Genomic DNA, 18873 nt, shown 5'->3' with positions numbered 1-18873 from the left:
TCACATACACATATTTAGCGGATGTTATTGCGGGTGTAGCGAAATGCTTGTGTTCCTAGCTCCAACAGTGCAGTAGTATCTAACAATTCACAGCAATACACACACATTTAAAAGTAAAATAATGGAATTAAGAAATATATAAATATTAGGACGAGCAATGTTGGAGTGGCATTGACCAAAATACAGTAGAATACAGAATATACATATGAAATGAGTAAAACAGTATGTAAACATTATTAAAGTGATTAGGCGGCAGGTAGCCTAGTGGTTAGCGCAATCAAAAGGTTGCTGGATCGAATCACTGAGCTGATAAGGTAAATATCTGTCGTTCTGCCCCTGAGCAAGGCAGTTAACCCACTGTTCCCCGGGCGCCGTGGATGTTGAGTAAGGCAGCCCCCCGCACCTCTCTGATTCAGAGGGGTTGGATTAAATGTGGAAGACACATTTCAGTTGAGGGCATTCAGTTGTACAACTGACTAGGTTTCCCCCTTTCCCTAGTGTTCCATTTCAAGTGACCAGTGATTCCATGTCTATGTACATAGGGCAGCAGCCTCCAAGGTGCAGGATTAAGTTACTGGGTGGTAGCTGGCTAGTGATGACTATTTAACAGTCTGATGGCCTTGAGATTGAAGCTGTTTTTCAGTCTCTCGGTCCCAGCTTTGATGCACCTGTACTGACCTTGCCTTCTGGATGATAGCGGGGTGAACAGGCCATGGCTCGGGTGGTTGATGTCCTTGATGATCTTCCTGTGACATCGGGCGTTGTAGGTGTCCTGGAGGACACTGGGCAGATGCACTGGGCAGACTGCACCACCCTCCAGTGGTTTTGGGCGGTGCAGTTGCCGTACCAGGCGGTTATACAGCCCAATTTTACATCTGTAAAAGTTTGTGAGGGTCTTAGGGGCCAAGCCAAATTTCTTCAGCCTCCTGAGGTTGAATTGGAGCTGTTGTGCCTTCTTCACCACACTGTCTGTGTGGGTGGACCATTTCAGATTGTCAGTGATGTGTACACCGAGGAACTTAAAGCTCTTCACCTTTCCACTGTGGTCCCGTCGATGTGGATAGGGGCGTGCTCCCACATAGTGACGTCTGCCATTCCATATTGAGGCAAACATGCCACTGATCTGTGCCATTTTATCTTTCCTCGATTCCTTGCATCCTTTTTACGTGCCTCCTTCTAAAACACCATCAGAGGAGAGGACCCTAGGTTCCTCGCCTCAGACCTCCAATGGGTTTTGAGAAGCATTCGAGTAGAGAGGAAGTGAGGAGTAAAGCTGAGATTAATTGGGACAGAGTTCATGTCATTGTTTTAGGTGAAATCTGACCTTTAATGATACATTTTATCAGTTTTCAGCACATATATCTTTGTTCTACTTGTGCTCTTTCCCCAGATGGCTCTGAATTGCTGATAACATCTGATCTGATGAGACTCCCTATGCAATTTGACTCCTGTATTACTGCCTGTACTCAATACAACTTCCAATGCCAAATTGAAAGTAACACTTGCAAGCTCTCCACTGGCCTGTCCGCTCGCAGGCACATCCTCTGCTCTCTCCACTGGCCTGTCCGCTCGCAGGCACATCCTCTGCTCTCTCCACTGGCCTGTCCGCTCGCGGGCACATCCTCTGCTCTCTCCACTGGCCTGTCCGCTCGCAGGCACATCCTTTGCTCTCTCCACTGGCCTGTCCGCTCGCAGGCACATCCTCTGCTCTCTCCTCTGGCCTGTCCGCTCGCAGGCACATCCTCTGCTCTCTCCACTGGCCTGTTCGCTCGCAGGCACATCCTCTGCTCTCTCCACTGGCCTGTTCGCTCGCAGGCACATCCTCTGCTCTCTCCACTGGCCTGTCCACTCGTGGACACATCCTCTGCTCTCTCCACTGGCCTGTCCGCTCGCGGGCACATCCTCTGCTCTCTCCACTGGCCTGTTCGCTCGCGGGTGCATCCTCTGCTCTCTCCACTGGCCTGTCTGCTTGCGGGCACATCCTCTGCTCTCTCCGCTGGCCTGTCCACTCGCGGGTGCATCCTTTGCTCTCTCCACTGGCCTGTTCGCTCGCAGGCGCATCCTCTACTCTCTCCACTGGCCTGTTCACTCGGGGGCGCATCCTCTACTCTCTCCACTGGCCTGTCCGCTCGCAGGCGCATCCTCTGCTCTCTCCACTGGCCTGTTCATCCTCGCGGGCGCATCCTCTACTCTCTCCACTGGCCTGTTCGCTCACGGGTGCATCCTCTGCTCTCTCCACTGGCCTGTTCACTCGCGGGCGCATCCTCTGCTCTCTCCACTGGCCTGTTCACTCGCGGGCGCATCCTCTACTCTCTCCACTGGCCTGTTCGCTCGCGGGTGCATCCTCTGCTCTCTCCACTGGCCTGTCTGCTTGCGGGCACATCCTCTGCTCTCTCCGCTGGCCTGTCCACTCGCGGGTGCATCCTTTGCTCTCTCCACTGGCCTGTTCGCTCGCAGGCGCATCCTCTACTCTCTCCACTGGCCTGTTCACTCGGGGGCGCATCCTCTACTCTCTCCACTGGCCTGTCCGCTCGCAGGCGCATCCTCTGCTCTCTCCACTGGCCTGTTCATCCTCGCGGGCGCATCCTCTACTCTCTCCATTGGCCTGTTCGCTCGCGGGTGCATCCTCTGCTCTCTCCACTGGCCTGTTCACTCGCGGGCGCATCCTCTGCTCTCTCCACTGGCCTGTTCACTCGCGGGCGCATCCTCTACTCTCTCCACTGGCCTGTTCACTCGCGGGCGCATCCTCTACTCTCTCCACTGGCCTGTTCGCTCGCGGGCGCATCCTCTACTCTCTCCACTGGCCTGTTCACTCGGGGGCGCATCCTCTACTCTCTCCACTGGCCTGTTCACTCGGGGGCGCATCCTCTACTCTCTCCACTGGCCTGTCCGCTCGCAGGCGCATCCTCTGCTCTCTCCACTGGCCTGTTCGCTCGCAGGCGCATCCTCTACTCTCTCCACTGGCCTGTTCACTCGCGGGCGCATCCTCTGCTCTCTCCACTGGCCTGTTCGCTCGCGGGCGCATCCTCTACTCTCTCCACTGGCCTGTTCGCTCGCAGGCGCATCCTCTACTCTCTCCACTGGCCTGTTCACTCGGGGGCGCATCCTCTACTCTCTCCACTGGCCTGTTCGCTCGCGGGCGCATCCTTTACTCTCTCCACTGGCCTGTTCGCTCGCGGGCGCATCCTCTACTCTCTCCACTGGCCTGTTCGCTCGCGGGCGCATCCTTTACTCTCTCCACTGGCCTGTTCACTCGGGGGCGCATCCTCTACTCTCTCCACTGGCCTGTTCGCTCGCAGGCGCATCCTCTACTCTCTCCACTGGCCTGTTCACTCGGGGGCGCATCCTCTACTCTCTCCACTGGCCTGTCCGCTCGCAGGCGCATCCTCTGCTCTCTCCACTGGCCTGTTCACTCGTGGACACATCCTCTACTCTCTCCACTGGCCTGTTCGCTCGCGGGCGCATCCTTTACTCTCTCCACTGGCCTGTTCGCTCGCGGGCGCATCCTCTACTCTCTCCACTGGCCTGTTCGCTCACGGGCGCATCCTCTACTCTCTCCACTGGCCTGTTCGCTCGCAGGCGCATCCTCTACTCTCTCCACTGGCCTGTTCGCTCGCGGGCGCATCCTCTGCTCTCTCCACTGGCCTGTTCACTCGCGGGCGCATCCTCTTCTCTCTCCACTGGCCTGTTCGCTCGCGGGCGCATCCTCTACTCTCTCCACTGGCCTGTTCACTCGCGGGCGCATCCTCTGCTCTCTCCACTGGCCTGTTCGCTCGCGGGCGCATCCTCGCGGGCGCATCCTCTACTCTGTCCACTGGCCTGATCGCTCGCGGGCGCATCCTCTACTCTCTCCACTGGCCTGTTCACTCGCAGGCGCATCCTCTACTCTCTCCACTGGCCTGTTCGCTCGCGGGCGCATCCTCTACTCTCTCCACTGGCCTGTTCGCTCGCGGGCGCATCCTCTACTCTCTCCACTGGCCTGTTCACTCGCAGGCGCATCCTCTACTCTCTCCACTGGCCTGTTCGCTCGCGGGCGCATCCTCTACTCTCTCCACTGGCCTGTTCGCTCGCAGGCGCATCCTCTACTCTCTCCACTGGCCTGTTCGCTTGCGGGCACATCCTCTGCTCTCTCCGCTGGCCTGTCCACTCGCGGGTGCATCCTTTGCTCTCTCCACTGGCCTGTTCGCTCGCAGGCGCATCCTCTACTCTCTCCACTGGCCTGTTCACTCGGGGGCGCATCCTCTACTCTCTCCACTGGCCTGTCCGCTCGCAGGCGCATCCTCTGCTCTCTCCACTGGCCTGTTCATCCTCGCGGGCGCATCCTCTACTCTCTCCACTGGCCTGTTCGCTCGCGGGTGCATCCTCTGCTCTCTCCACTGGCCTGTTCACTCGCGGGCGCATCCTCTGCTCTCTCCACTGGCCTGTTCACTCGCGGGCGCATCCTCTACTCTCTCCACTGGCCTGTTCACTCGCGGGCGCATCCTCTACTCTCTCCACTGGCCTGTTCGCTCGCGGGCGCATCCTCTGCTCTCTCCACTGGCCTGTTCACTCGTGGACACATCCTCTACTCTCTCCACTGGCCTGTTCACTCGGGGGCGCATCCTCTACTCTCTCCACTGGCCTGTTCACTCGGGGGCGCATCCTCTACTCTCTCCACTGGCCTGTCCGCTCGCAGGCGCATCCTCTGCTCTCTCCACTGGCCTGTTCGCTCGCAGGCGCATCCTCTACTCTCTCCACTGGCCTGTTCACTCGCGGGCGCATCCTCTGCTCTCTCCACTGGCCTGTTCGCTCGCGGGCGCATCCTCTACTCTCTCCACTGGCCTGTTCGCTCGCAGGCGCATCCTCTACTCTCTCCACTGGCCTGTTCACTCGGGGGCGCATCCTCTACTCTCTCCACTGGCCTGTTCGCTCGCGGGCGCATCCTTTACTCTCTCCACTGGCCTGTTCGCTCGCGGGCGCATCCTCTACTCTCTCCACTGGCCTGTTCGCTCGCGGGCGCATCCTTTACTCTCTCCACTGGCCTGTTCACTCGGGGGCGCATCCTCTACTCTCTCCACTGGCCTGTTCGCTCGCAGGCGCATCCTCTACTCTCTCCACTGGCCTGTTCACTCGGGGGCGCATCCTCTACTCTCTCCACTGGCCTGTCCGCTCGCAGGCGCATCCTCTGCTCTCTCCACTGGCCTGTTCACTCGTGGACACATCCTCTACTCTCTCCACTGGCCTGTTCGCTCGCGGGCGCATCCTTTACTCTCTCCACTGGCCTGTTCGCTCGCGGGCGCATCCTCTACTCTCTCCACTGGCCTGTTCGCTCGCGGGCGCATCCTCTACTCTCTCCACTGGCCTGTTCGCTCGCGGGCGCATCCTCTACTCTCTCCACTGGCCTGTTCACTCGCGGGCGCATCCTCTGCTCTCTCCACTGGCCTGTTCGCTCGCGGGCGCATCCTCGCGGGCGCATCCTCTACTCTGTCCACTGGCCTGATCGCTCGCGGGCGCATCCTCTACTCTCTCCACTGGCCTGTTCACTCGCAGGCGCATCCTCTACTCTCTCCACTGGCCTGTTCGCTCGCGGGCGCATCCTCTACTCTCTCCACTGGCCTGTTCGCTCGCGGGCGCATCCTCTACTCTCTCCACTGGCCTGTTCACTCGCAGGCGCATCCTCTACTCTCTCCACTGGCCTGTTCGCTCGCGGGCGCATCCTCTACTCTCTCCACTGGCCTGTTCGCTCGCAGGCGCATCCTCTACTCTCTCCACTGGCCTGTTCGCTCGCGGGCGCATCCTCTGCTCTCTCCACTGGCCTGTTCACTCGCGGGCGCATCCTCTTCTCTCTCCACTGGCCTGTTCGCTCGCGGGCGCATCCTCTACTCTCTCCACTGGCCTGTTCACTCGCGGGCGCATCCTCTGCTCTCTCCACTGGCCTGTTCGCTCGCGGGCGCATCCTCGCGGGCGCATCCTCTACTCTGTCCACTGGCCTGATCGCTCGCGGGCGCATCCTCTACTCTCTCCACTGGCCTGTTCACTCGCGGGCGCATCCTCTGCTCTCTCCACTGGCCTGTTCGCTCGCGGGCGCATCCTCGCGGGCGCATCCTCTACTCTGTCCACTGGCCTGTTCGCTCGCGGGCGCATCCTCTACTCTCTCCACTGGCCTGTTCACTCGCGGGCGCATCCTCTACTCTCTCCACTGGCCTGTTCGCTCGCGGGCGCATCCTTTACTCTCTCCACTGGCCTGTTCACTCGGGGGCACATCTTCTGCTCGCAGGACCCATTCTCTGCGCTCTTGATTAAGCGTTTGCTTGCTCAATTATGTTTAATATTACTCGACAGCGTCATCTCGTGCACAATGGACTTTAGAGGCTGATTTGATGCGTTAGCAAGCACGCACGCACGCACGCACGAACACACACACACACACACACACACACACACACACACACACACACACACACACACACACACACACACACACACACACACACACACACACACACACACACACACACACACACAGTACACAAGTGGGTCAAAAACAGCAACCTGAAGATGACCGGTAGAAAACTGAGTAGTTTCAGGACCTTCAGGTAAACCAGTTAATTTACAGTCTCATTTTGTCCCAGCTTTACTTGCCTTTTACAGTGACAAATTACACAATAAATCACAGCTGGTGTTTTGGCAGTGGTGTACACGTCCAGATAAATCACATAGTCTGCAGTCATTGTTCTTTTAGTTAAAGTGTTGTGCTTTCGGCAAAAGGACACTGCTCTCTGTGCACCCATGAAAAAACACAGTCTTCCTCTCAAGTGGTTGCACATCCAGCCGTTCATTTAAGGCTCATGTTAACCTGGAATGTATTTGAACAGTCTGAATGTGAGTGTATTCACAGGGTAGAGTAATATCAACATTAATTAAAGAAGTGTACGGTGCCGCGAGTTTGTGCCTTTGTAGTGTATACAGTTTGTTCATTTCCAGTCTAGATTGTGTGCATGTGTGTGTTTTGGGGCTGGTACTGACCCGCTGGAGGAGGTGCTGGGCAGGGTTCTCCTCATGCCCACCCCTGAGGGGTTGAGGTCGTAGGCCAGGTGCCCCTGCAGCTCCCCCAGGGAGAAGTTAGGGCCTGCCCCGGTCACCACCGGAGCTGCATGCAACAAACACACAGAGGGGACAGGTCAGTCAGGGGAGGAACATGTCACACACTGTACATTACTGTCAATTAAACATGCAATTATCTATGGAATCATACTCAAACATCTGCATAAAGGACATGTAGCACCATCCTCAAGCTCACTCATACATCGCTGCTGAAGAATTGTGTCGCTGTGTGAGCAAAGATATTGTGTTGTATCTGTGTGCCCTTCTCTGTAACAGCTCCAAAAGTGGACAATCCCAGCTGCAGTCTGCTACCATACTTCAACGCTCAGGACAAGAGCAGGAGAATGTGGAATTATGGGTCTGGGGCTGTGTAGCCATCTATCAGCCTTTACCCCATTTCCCGTCTCAGGTTTCCACTAATGTACTTTATATAACCATGTGCATTAATGGCTGCCTGCTGCTGTGCTGTGGTCTGGCTGGAGTGGACAGAGATGTTGTTGCACTATACTACCGAGCAGTGGGGCGACACAGTGAGCTTGGAGAACAATGGCCCATTTGTTAGGGCAGGTATGCTTATTAACAGTGGGATGGCGTCACTACAGATCCCCCGGCAATCAATCTCTCCCTGACTACACACTGTACTGAAACGCTGGAGAACACAACACAAAAGGAGGATTCATGGATCTCCAGTGTAGCAATTCCCTCACGTGCACCTTACAGGAACCTCTGGCCAAAGAAGAGTAACCAGGGAGGGAACTGAACACGGGCAGGGGTGGTTGAAAGCATAGAAATGGAATTATTAGAACAGGAATCCCCATTCATGTGAGGGATTCTATTTCTGTAGTTGAGCTGGATAGCCGTGGTGATGTAAACAAGCTCAGTAATTACAACACATTCTGCTCTGTTTAATTACACTGGTAAAGTAGGTCAGTGGAGAATTCATCCTTTCTAAAAGGCGGCTAATGTCTCCTAGGATATGCATCCCACATGAGGCCTGGGTAAATAAAGTGGAGTGCACTTAAAAGTAACCGATTAGTTAAATAAGCTAATTATGTAGTCTAAAATCTAAATCAACGCCTCTTGGGGGCAAAACGCGAGCATGGATATGAGCGTAAATACATATTACAAGCGTTGTGGAGTATGCCACATGAACAGAGGTGCAGGTGATAGTTCTTATAGCATAGCGCCATGGGCAGCTGAGGATTTTGGGAGTCGAGGGGGTGAGTCTGGACTAGCAGTCTTTTCCCCGGGAGAGGCCAGCTGGCAGGTGGTTAATTGAAGTCTTTAACTTCTACATTTATTCCAATTAGTGAGTCAAAATGCCACACGGAAAACAGAGAGCCAGTTTGACAGGTGTAATGTGAAAACAGAGAGACAGTTTGACAGGTGTAATGTGAAAACAGACAGACAGTTTGACAGGTGTAATGTGAAAACAGAGAGCCAGTTTGACAGATGTAATGTGAAAACAGACAGACAGTTTGACAGGTGTAATGTGAAAACAGAGAGCCAGTTTGACAGGTGTAATGTGAAAACAGACAGACAGTTTGACAGGTGTAATGTGAAAACAGACAGACAGTTTGACAGGTGTAATGTGAAAACAGAGAGCCAGTTTGACAGATGTAATGTGAAAACAGACAGACAGTTTGACAGGTGTAATGTGAAAACAGACAGACAGTTTGACAGGTGTAATGTGAAAACAGACAGACAGTTTGACAGGTGTAATGTGAAAACAGAGAGCCAGTTTGACAGATGTAATGTGAAAACAGAGAGCCAGTTTGACAGGTGTAATGTGAAAACAGACAGACAGTTTGACAGGTGTAATGTGAAAACAGAGAGCCAGTTTGACAGGTGTAATGTGAAAACAGACAGACAGTTTGACAGGTGTAATGTGAAAACAGAGAGCCAGTTTGACAGGTGTAATGTGAAAACAGACAGACAGTTTGACAGGTGTAATGTGAAAACAGAGAGCCAGTTTGACAGGTGTAATGTGAAAACAGAGAGCCAGTTTGACAGGTGTAATGTGAAAACAGAGAGACAGTTTGACAGGTGTAATGTGAAAACAGAGAGCCAGTTTGACAGATGTAATGTGAAAACAGAGAGCCAGTTTGACAGGTGTAATGTGAAAACAGACAGACAGTTTGACAGGTGTAATGTGAAAACAGAGAGCCAGTTTGACAGGTGTAATGTGAAAACAGACAGACAGTTTGACAGGTGTAATGTGAAAACAGAGAGCCAGTTTGACAGGTGTAATGTGAAACGTGTTCCCTATGCATCATAATAACTCACTCATTTAGTTTTGATAATTATAGCTAAAGCATTTTACATAAGGTGTGTGTGTGTGTGTGTGTGTGTGTGTGTGTGTGTGTGTGTGTGTGTGTGTGTGTGTGTGTGTGTGTGTGTGTGTGTGTGTGGTGTTATCAGCTTTCTGTTCCCTCAAGAACAACAAGTACACTGAGGTAAGAACAAGGCTGACAAGTCAATCTGCGGGAGCAGCCGGGGGATATCCCTTCTGTCTTTTGCCGGCAAGGTCCTGGCCAAGGTGATGCTACACATGCTGGTGAACAACATCACAGAGGAACTGCTGCCAGAGTCACAATGCGGCTTCAGAAAGAACAGGAGACGGTCGACATGATATTCACGGCACAGCAACTCCAGGAGAAGTAACGTGAACAACATCAGGACCTTTTCATGACATTTGTCGACCTCTCCAAGGACTTCAACATTGTGAGCAGGGAACTACTATGGGGCATTCTACTCAAATGTGGCTGTCCAGACAAATGTGTCAACATCCTTTGCCAGTTCCATGATGGGATGATGGCTCCGATGGCCATAGGAGGGCAGGAGTCAGTGCCCTTTGGAGTAAGCATCAGTGTGAGACAGGGATGTGTGCTGGCACCGGTACTCATCTTCCTCCTATATGTCACCCAGCTTCTCCACAAGGAGCTTGAGGACAGAAGCATGGTTGCGGTGGCCTTCAGGCTGGATGGAAACCTATTCAACATCAGGAGGCTTCAAGCAACCACCAAGGCTTCGGCTGATGACTGTGCTCTAGTGACCCACACTCCAGAAGACCTTCAGTCCATCCTTGTAGCATCTATGAGGGTCTATAGCAGGATGGGACTGTCTATCAACACCACCAAGACAGAGGTGGTCTGCCAATGGAGATCCGGCCCTCCACCCACCATGCCTGTCTTCACCATTGAACACAAATCACTGGCAATAGTGACATAGGACAACACTCCTTGGTATCAGATGGATGCAGCTACTGACCACACTGGACTGGCCTGAGGCTGCAGGGGAAACTCACTGCTCTGGACTGTGCTGACCACTCTGTCTCCCATTCCATGTACCAGAATGCTGCCGTTGGCGAGAACATTCTCACCTTTACTGTTAAGGCAAGGCTGCAAGTTATACCAACACAATATAATCTAGCACTCCGGTACCCATTTTGTATTCTACATAAATCAAATGTAATGCCCATGTTGTGAATGGCTTCTGTTCATACAAGGATTTGTACATTGCTAGACATGACAGTCTTATTGACCTGATAGCCAGCGAGGTGAGACAGTCTCACCAACAGCACATATGCAGAAACATTGTTGTGTAAGGGGAAGCTGGTTTTATGTTGATGTGTTTTCATGTGTGCCAACTACTCCAGATATTGTTGTTGTGGGGGGAGGTAAGGGAGAGGTGCTCATTGTGGAAGTGGTCTGCTCATTTTAAGGCTACATGGAGCAGGCCTTTGCCGAGAAGCTGTGGGAGTATCCGCCTCTCGCGGCACTCTTGGACAGCCTTGGGTGGAGGTACAAGAAGGTGGTGCTGATATTTGGCAGTCTTGGCCACGTACACAGGCCTGCAGTGCGTGGCCTCCAGATTGTGGGCCTGACAAAAACTAGGGCAAAGCAATTGGCTATGTACTACTCTGTTTCAGTTGTCGTGGGCAGCCTAGCTGTTTGGAGAAGGATTTGCTTTCTGTACCTTTGAGTGCCATGAATACAGGGACCTTTGAAATGTTTGGATCCTTTTTTTGTAGTGGATTGAAATAAAGTATTTCAAATCGATGTGTGAGTGAATGTACGCTCATCAGAGCTTGTCGTTCATACTGAAGAGCATTTATTTTGAATGACAGATGAATCAAATCAAATCAAGTTTATTTTATATAGCCCTTCGTACATCAGCTAATATCTCGAAGTGCTGTACAGAAACCCAGCCTAAAACCCCAAACAGCAAGCAATGCAGGTGTAGAAACATGGCCAAGATGTTCAAAATGTTCATAAGTGACAAGCATGGTCAAATAATAATCAGGAATAAATGTCAGTTGGCTTTTCATAGCCGATCATTAAGAGTTGAAAACAGCAGGTCTGGGACAGGTAGGGGTTCCATAACCGCAGGCAGAACAGAAGACCCTTCGGAGAAAGGCATTATCACTGTGGAAACCGAAAGCGTGATCAATTACATACGACAGATGGGTGAGCTTCTCTCCCTTCAGCTCCCTTCACTTGCGCTGCCTTTCAAATCTGATTAAACTCAATTTCTAAACATAATGAAATAACGTATGTAAATGATGACTCAGATTTGAGGGTAAGTGAATAGAGGTCTCAGGTGGTGACTAGTGAGGTCTGTGGGGCTGGGAGATGATGGTTATTCATACAAAGTGATTAGAGGTTAATGTGGCCCTAATTCACTAATGCCAGGCCTGGTGAGCACAGCATCCCCAGCCAATCACAAAGCTCAAAGCACACAGCACAGAACACGCAGCCTTAGCATTGTGAGTAGAACATATTACATGGATAAAACATCTGCACGATCCACAATCCACCATGAGACAGATAAAACAACATGAATGATGAGGAAGTCCTAAATAATGTCATCCTAAAGCCCTATGATCTGATTCCCGGTCAGAAATCATATTGAGTGTCTGATGGGGTGTAGACAGTAAGGAGAGGCTTACTCTGCATGTTGACTGTGATTAATGCTGTAAGTGGATTACGTTAGTATCTCCCGTAATCCTGGACCTGGATATTCCCTACCATCTTTGTCACCTAGGCTGTTATACCATCCATGTGTTTCCTACCTCTGTGTATCCATCTGATGGGGTTATGGTTGAATAGCAGAAGTGGAACATGCAGCAATGTAGAGACTAGGAGCTCAGCTACTGAGGGGAGCAGAGTGACTGCTGCCAGAGAGGCTGGGAGTTTCCACCCGCTGCCTGAGGGCCAGAGTGTGTGAGCTAGCTCATTTTTCACAGAAGAGGGCTGTCAGAACTTGAATCACCATAGTTTATGTGACACATGTCCAGCTCCTAAGCATGTTGCTGTGTAAGTTATGGGAGTTATAAGGAAAGCAGCCACACATGACGTTTTAAGAAAGAACTGTAACAAAAAGATGATATTGCACCAACACACTCCGTCCATCCATTCAACCACAAATATATAAAAACACACGTAGCTAAATAAAAGGTGTAAAAATCTTACTTCTGGACACTTGCACCAGCTCTGTTACATTAAAAACTCCTGACGTCACAAAGCTTTCCTGAAACTCAGGAGCATCTGGAAAACACAGAGATGAGTCACCATGGAGAGTTCTGTGACATAATACAACAAACATTACAGGAACTTCTCACTTTTAAGAGACATCACAAGACAAAGACACAATACATGGCAGAGTATCAGCAAGCCAGTAAAGCACATGCCCATAATGTTTGAGCCTATCAGCTACCTGGAATGTATTGGATTCCAAATATTACAGTGAAAGGTATTGCGTGTGCTAGATGAATAACAAGCTCAGTGCTTATGTCACTGTCTGGCAGTGTGTAAATGTGTAAGAATATGTCATTGTGTGTTGGTATTTGGATGTGTGTGCGAGTCGATGGGGCCCCTTACCCATGGTGGCAGCTCGGCTATCCTCCTGATCTGACCCAATACCTGTGCGTGGGCTACTGCTCTGCTCTGACTCTGAAGAGAGGGGAGGAAAGGAAGAGAGAGGGGGAGAAAGAGAGAAACAGGGGGGAGGGGATGGGGGGGTGAGATACATAAGTCTAAACCCAACATAATTGGTTTCAGTTTCTACCATGTAAAAGGCTCATTTGAGGGTGATTAAGTAGTTAGAAACAGTCTCCAAAAATGAACATATTTAGTGAGGAATAATGGGACACATTTCAAATAAGTACTATATTGATGTAAAAGTTTATAGATAGAGCTAAAGCTATTATAACCAGTATGGTTTCAGAAAAATAAAATTGGCCTACCACAAAAATGTGAAACATGATCCCAACCCCTCATTATAAAACTGCCTTGTTTGGCAAGTCTAACTAGATTCCCAATTGTATTATTTTTTTAACTAGGCAAGTCAGTTAAGAACAAATTCTTATTTACAATGACAGCCTAGGAACAGTGGGTTAACTGCCTTATTCAGGGGCAGAACAACAGATTTTTACCTTGTCGGCTCAGGGATTTGATCTTGCAACCTTTCGGTTATTAGTCCAAAGCTCTAACCACTAGGCTACCTGCAGCCTCAACAATTATGCACTGCCCTATGGGACTCCCAATCATGGCCGGTTGTGATACAGCCTGGAATTGAACTAGGGTGTCTGTAGTGACACCTCAAGCACTGAGATGCTGTGCCTTAGACTGCTGCGCCACTCGGCAGGCTAATATTTTTGTTCTGCCAAAATGTACACTCAATAAAGCATCACAACAATGGGAAGGCCACACAATCCAATACAATCTACTTTTATATCTGCTTAACCTGGCAAATGCAGATAATACAAGCTAAATAAATAGAGTGCAGTCCAAACCAGAATGGGGATTCTTAGTGTGAAATCAGAGCATACTAGATCTACCACAAAGAGTCAAAGGGAACAGCAGTAAAAATCTAAAAGTAAATAAATAGGGCCCTCCTCTATCAGATAGGCATGATTCCACTAGCGGATCAAAGCCACACACATTCCACACTGCTCCACAAGTTGGAGTTTAGAGTCTGTGGAGGGAGCGCCTCATTGTAATCTTCACATTGACTCCCCATCACTAGAACGAGCACCCCGCTTCCTCTGGACTTCCCTCTACACTGGACGAATGAGCCAGACACCTTACTGTGATGTGTGACAACCACAGCAGACTGCACCACCACACAGGTAGCAATGACTGTCTTCTTCATGAAGCTCTGTAGTGAATGGCATTATTTCTACCTTATCCCCCTTATACGTTCTTCCACAGCCACTTCGATGGTGCTCAAGCTTATAATCACTATCATGGGGCGATGTGCTAAAGAATTGGCAGGCAGCATTCAAACTGATTGAGGAGTATGGTCGACCTCTGGGCTGTGGTTTGTTCTGTGGCTAATCTACTGTAGTAGAAAGACAACGGAAAAAAAACTGCAGTAAAGAAACAAACAAACAGCCATCTTGATTTTACTCTGGCCAAGTCAGACATACCCTGCCAATGAAACTTCTCCAATTGTTTCTCTCCTCTGCTATCTTCAATACTCAATACATTCTTGCCAAAAGCTACAGCGGATTCTAGGCAGGCCACCCTCAGACAAAACCCTGGCACAAAGAGCAAAATAAAGAGGGAACTATAGCAAGAGAAGGCGAGAGAGACTGGCACACACACACACACAAAGACACGTAATGCCCCAAAGACATTGCTGGGGAAAACAAATACATAGTTAATGCATTTTCTTTATCATATTTTTGAAAAAATATATGGGTTTGTAAGGGTGTTTGTGGGGGGGGGGGGGGGGGGGGGGGGGTGATGCCATGATGATGCAATAAAACGTGGGCGAAACAAGAGACCATCCATTTTCCCTCCGAAAGTAGTTGACTGCCATTTTGTTAACTGTTAACATTGTGTCTTTATGTTTTCAAGTCATATTGTTTTGATGGTTTTATCATACCAGGATTGTAAGAGTTAATGAACAAATCTCCAACACCTCTGAGATACCATTCAAACGTGAGAAATTCATAAATGTCAGAAAGGATAATAAATGGACATTGCAGCTGTCCCCTCGTGAGCTTGACCAGGGTTCAATGAGGGCAAAATTGATCTACTTGTCCCTAAACTTGTTATTTTTTTATATTTTTTTATTCACATTCCATCAGGATAAAACACTTTGAAAATGTGTTATTACGCACTTTCAGAATTTAACTATATCTCTCCTCTCTTTCTCTCTCTATCCTCACCCTCATATTCCTGACCTCATCGTTACACATTTATTATTAATATATATATATATATATGTGTTGTGGCACTTGTTGTTGCTATTTTCTTTCCAAGTAAGTTATTTCTCTGGCCAGGGATCGCTAAACTAAACATACATTTTGGCAGACATTTCATGTGCAGAGGACTTTAGTGTTGGCAGCCATTTTAGATTGCTCTTTCTCCCGTCTCTCTTTCACTCACTCACTCTCTCCCTCCCCCTCTCGTTCTCTCTCTCGCCCAGAGAAAGAACACACAAAGTACAACTAACACGGTTGAAGAGTGCCAGCATGCTCCTGTGCCAAATCACCCCTTCAGACGAAAGACGAAAAGAGAGAGAGACAGAGCAGTGCCACTTAATTGCTGTTGGCAGACAGAGAGAAAGAGAGGAAGAAAGAGAGAAATAGAGAGGGGGAGAGAGATAAACATAGAGAGGGTTTTGAGAGAGAAATACATTTTTGCTATGGAAGTGACTTAACCAGAAACTCATTTTAGCTGAGTTACTCTGCAATCAGTGTGTCACAGTTAAATTACAACACAGAACAGACAGCATTACAAGCACAGGGAAGCAAAGTAGCTTCCCTCATCAGTCCAACCAGGGGACACATGCTTGTCTGAAGTAAATTACCAGAGATATGGTCCAAGCTGCAAGTATACTCGTAACTGAGAGATTCTTGTAACACAACCCTTTGTACAGTATATATTTTCCCATAACAGGAAAACCACAAGGATGGTGAATTAGAATTTCTACAATGCACCCAGTATTTGGTTTCATTTTGATCTCATGACATTATTGTAAATACAGTGGCTGGCTGGCTAAAGCCAACACTGCCGGCTGAAGTGGACAGAGGAAGCTAAGCTAGGGATTCTGAGGCAAGGCTGTCTATTCACATTTACCCTGGTGCCTGGGCAAATTTGGAGAGACAATCTTTGGCTTCTCCCAAACCCATTACCCATCAGTCACTAGGTGAGAGGAGATATTTCTCCAGCAGCTCAGTTTCTAGCAGGAACGAGAACTGAAGCTATGATGATGTAACAGTGGAACAACATAGGTCAAAACACGGAAACAATTATGACCTGTCTGTTCCCTTATAACTTCATATGAATCATATGTATTTCATATGAATCACAGACATTGCTGTGCTCTCAATACTACACCCCTTACTGGAGCAATTAGGAAAAATAACTTCATGAACACGACCCACCTATTATGAGGCTTTAATATGTAGCGATAACACACTAATTCATTACGACAATCAAGCTTCTGGTATAGAGATGGCTACCTTGTAACTATCAAACCGATTGTCTACTTTAAAATCTCAAATGGAATTGAACAGTCAATTCAAATCCAATGTGTAACTGATAGCCTCTCTAGTGTGTAACAAGCTAATCACAGTAATGTTCATTTTAGCACAATTGAGCGTGCTGCAGCAAAGCTCATCTAGGCTCTACTGATGTACTGTAAGACCACTGTGGGAAGGCACCCCCTTCAGTATAGGATAGAACTTATATCACTCATATTCAATTCTCAACCACAATACCGTACACATTCCCCAAAACATGAATATCTACAGTTTACTTATTGTTGTAGTATATTCAAGCATATCGTATGATTTACTAGTTTGGAGTAATATGGGAAAATGCAGATAAATAAAATGATATCTAGTGCTTGTGCCATGATATAACACCAGGGGCTCCCTCTTGTAATCTTTCTCAGCAGTCTGTCTCCGTGTTTCTCTGTGGTAAGATTGTCCAGCTCACTGCAGCTGTTCTCAGAGAACAAACCAATCAATGGAGTTCTGCCCCAGCAACAGAGCTACTGAGCTCAGCCCTCTCCCTTCATTTTACCTCTCCATCTCTCTCCATCTCTCCCTTCTCCCCTCAGCAACCCCAATCAATTTCACATCTTCAATTAAATTTCAAACCGAATTGTTTGGAATGACAAGAACAAAGCCAACGCAGAGATATTACAGCAAACAAAAACGTTGATAGCCTCTTTCCCTATCGGTTCGATTTCTTTCCCTATCTGTTCGATTTCTTTCCCTATCTGTTTGATTTCTTTCCCCCTTCTTGCTTGCACTTCTTCTCCCTCTCTTCTTCCCCCCTCCGTTTCAGCCCATGCAGACAGTCTGAATCTGCATGGGCAGCCCCAGCAGCCCTCCCCACCCACAAACTCCCCACGCTGGTTAACATTTAGAATGGGAGACACCAAATAGAAGAGGCCTGGCCTGCTGGACCAGAATCCACATAGAAACCAATTCAACAGAAAACTTTTATTGGCCAAATCATCTAACCATCTAATGAGTTCCATGGTGTTGTTAAACTAATCCTAATTTATTCAGAATAAGGTGCAGAGACCGCTAATTTATATTCAAAATAGCTAACCTCTCTTGCAAACAAAGCAAGTGCTGACTGCACTGGCTTGGCTGGTAGATGGCTGCTTTAATCCTGCTTATACTATATATTTCAAGGTAGATTTTCCAACAGTTTAAGCCTAAAGCTGGGTTGTTGCTGAAACATACACAGTGAGGGTCACTCGATCTGATTACACAAGTGAAAGTCTTTGCAGAATTACAGAACCCTCAGTCAGCTTGGAGAGCATTCTCCTTTTAATTCATTCAGAAAAAAATGCTGAGCATGAGAGAATCAGGCGCTGCAGTACTGACTTTAATTTGACGCAGCCATCCTTTTATGTGCTGGAGCACTGAAGTGTTCTATATGGAGTCTGAGAGAGAGACTACGCTGAGGAGAACTGAGCAGAGGAGAGCCCTAAGTCACGTCTGTCAAACACACCGCACAGCTCTCAAACTGATAAACAGCACCAGCCCACCGTAAAACACAGACAGAAAAACATACAGGGATCTGGAGAAGAAAAAGTGAGACGCAAGCACAGAGAAGGATGAAGGGAGAGAAAATGAGATGACAGCTAAAAAGTAAAGTAGGGTAGAGGTCAGGTTGTTGTCAAATAATGTCACGATACCAAAAAGACAACTAAAATGAATGGGTAAAGTCAGGCAGCTGAAAAATATGTCGACGGTAAAGAAGCACACTACGCAGCTGCAAAAAGCCAAACTTCCAGCCCCGCTGCTGGCAGACTGAGGTTCCAGGAAAGGAGTTGGTTACAGTGGATATCAGGAAGTCAGGCATTGGTGTGAAAATGGTGGCCTCTGATAATTGGACCAGCTGACCTTTCCTTGCAGTAGAGTGCAGCTTCCTGTGGTAGTGGGTCTTTAAGGAGTGGGGGCGGCATGGCAGTAATAACACATCAGGCATTTTGCTCAATCAGGAGAGGAATAGCTACCAGCTGGGGGAAGGATACTCACTCAGATACAGAGGACACAGTGTCTGCATGTGGGTATGCACCCACGCACACACACACGCACACACTGCTCATGTAGGGTAAAACAAAACACACAGACACTACACATGGTGCAGCACACAGTATGACCAAAGACAGTAAGGCACACAAACGCTGACACTGCCATGATTTGCAGTCAAATGAGCGACCCCTCTCTGAGCTCCCTCTTGGTACTTGTTACCACATAGGAAGTCAAATGAGAAACACTGAAAGAGATATTTTGTAAGAGGCAGAAAG

At 49.0% G+C, this 18873-nt stretch overlaps 1 protein-coding gene across 3 annotated transcripts in view; it reads right to left on the bottom strand.

The window, feature by feature from the left end:
- The window catches only part of LOC120052492 (nuclear factor 1 C-type-like), a 116840-nt gene that overhangs the window by 22237 nt on the left and 75730 nt on the right, over positions 1-18873 (bottom strand). For all 3 annotated transcript variants that reach the window (XM_038999434.1, XM_038999433.1, XM_038999435.1), the window contains exons 3-5: positions 12966-13037; positions 12558-12632; positions 7006-7129 (exon numbers count right to left, since the gene is read on the bottom strand). In XM_038999434.1, the coding sequence (XP_038855362.1) occupies positions 7006-7129; positions 12558-12632; positions 12966-13037 (271 nt within the window). The remainder of the gene's footprint in view (positions 1-7005; positions 7130-12557; positions 12633-12965; positions 13038-18873) is intronic.

This window comes from Salvelinus namaycush, chromosome 8 (assembly GCF_016432855.1).
Source record: "Salvelinus namaycush isolate Seneca chromosome 8, SaNama_1.0, whole genome shotgun sequence".
NCBI lineage: Eukaryota > Metazoa > Chordata > Actinopteri > Salmoniformes > Salmonidae > Salvelinus > Salvelinus namaycush.
The sequence above is the reverse complement of the archived record's forward strand: the minus strand, read 5'-3'. Positions and strand labels throughout refer to the sequence as shown.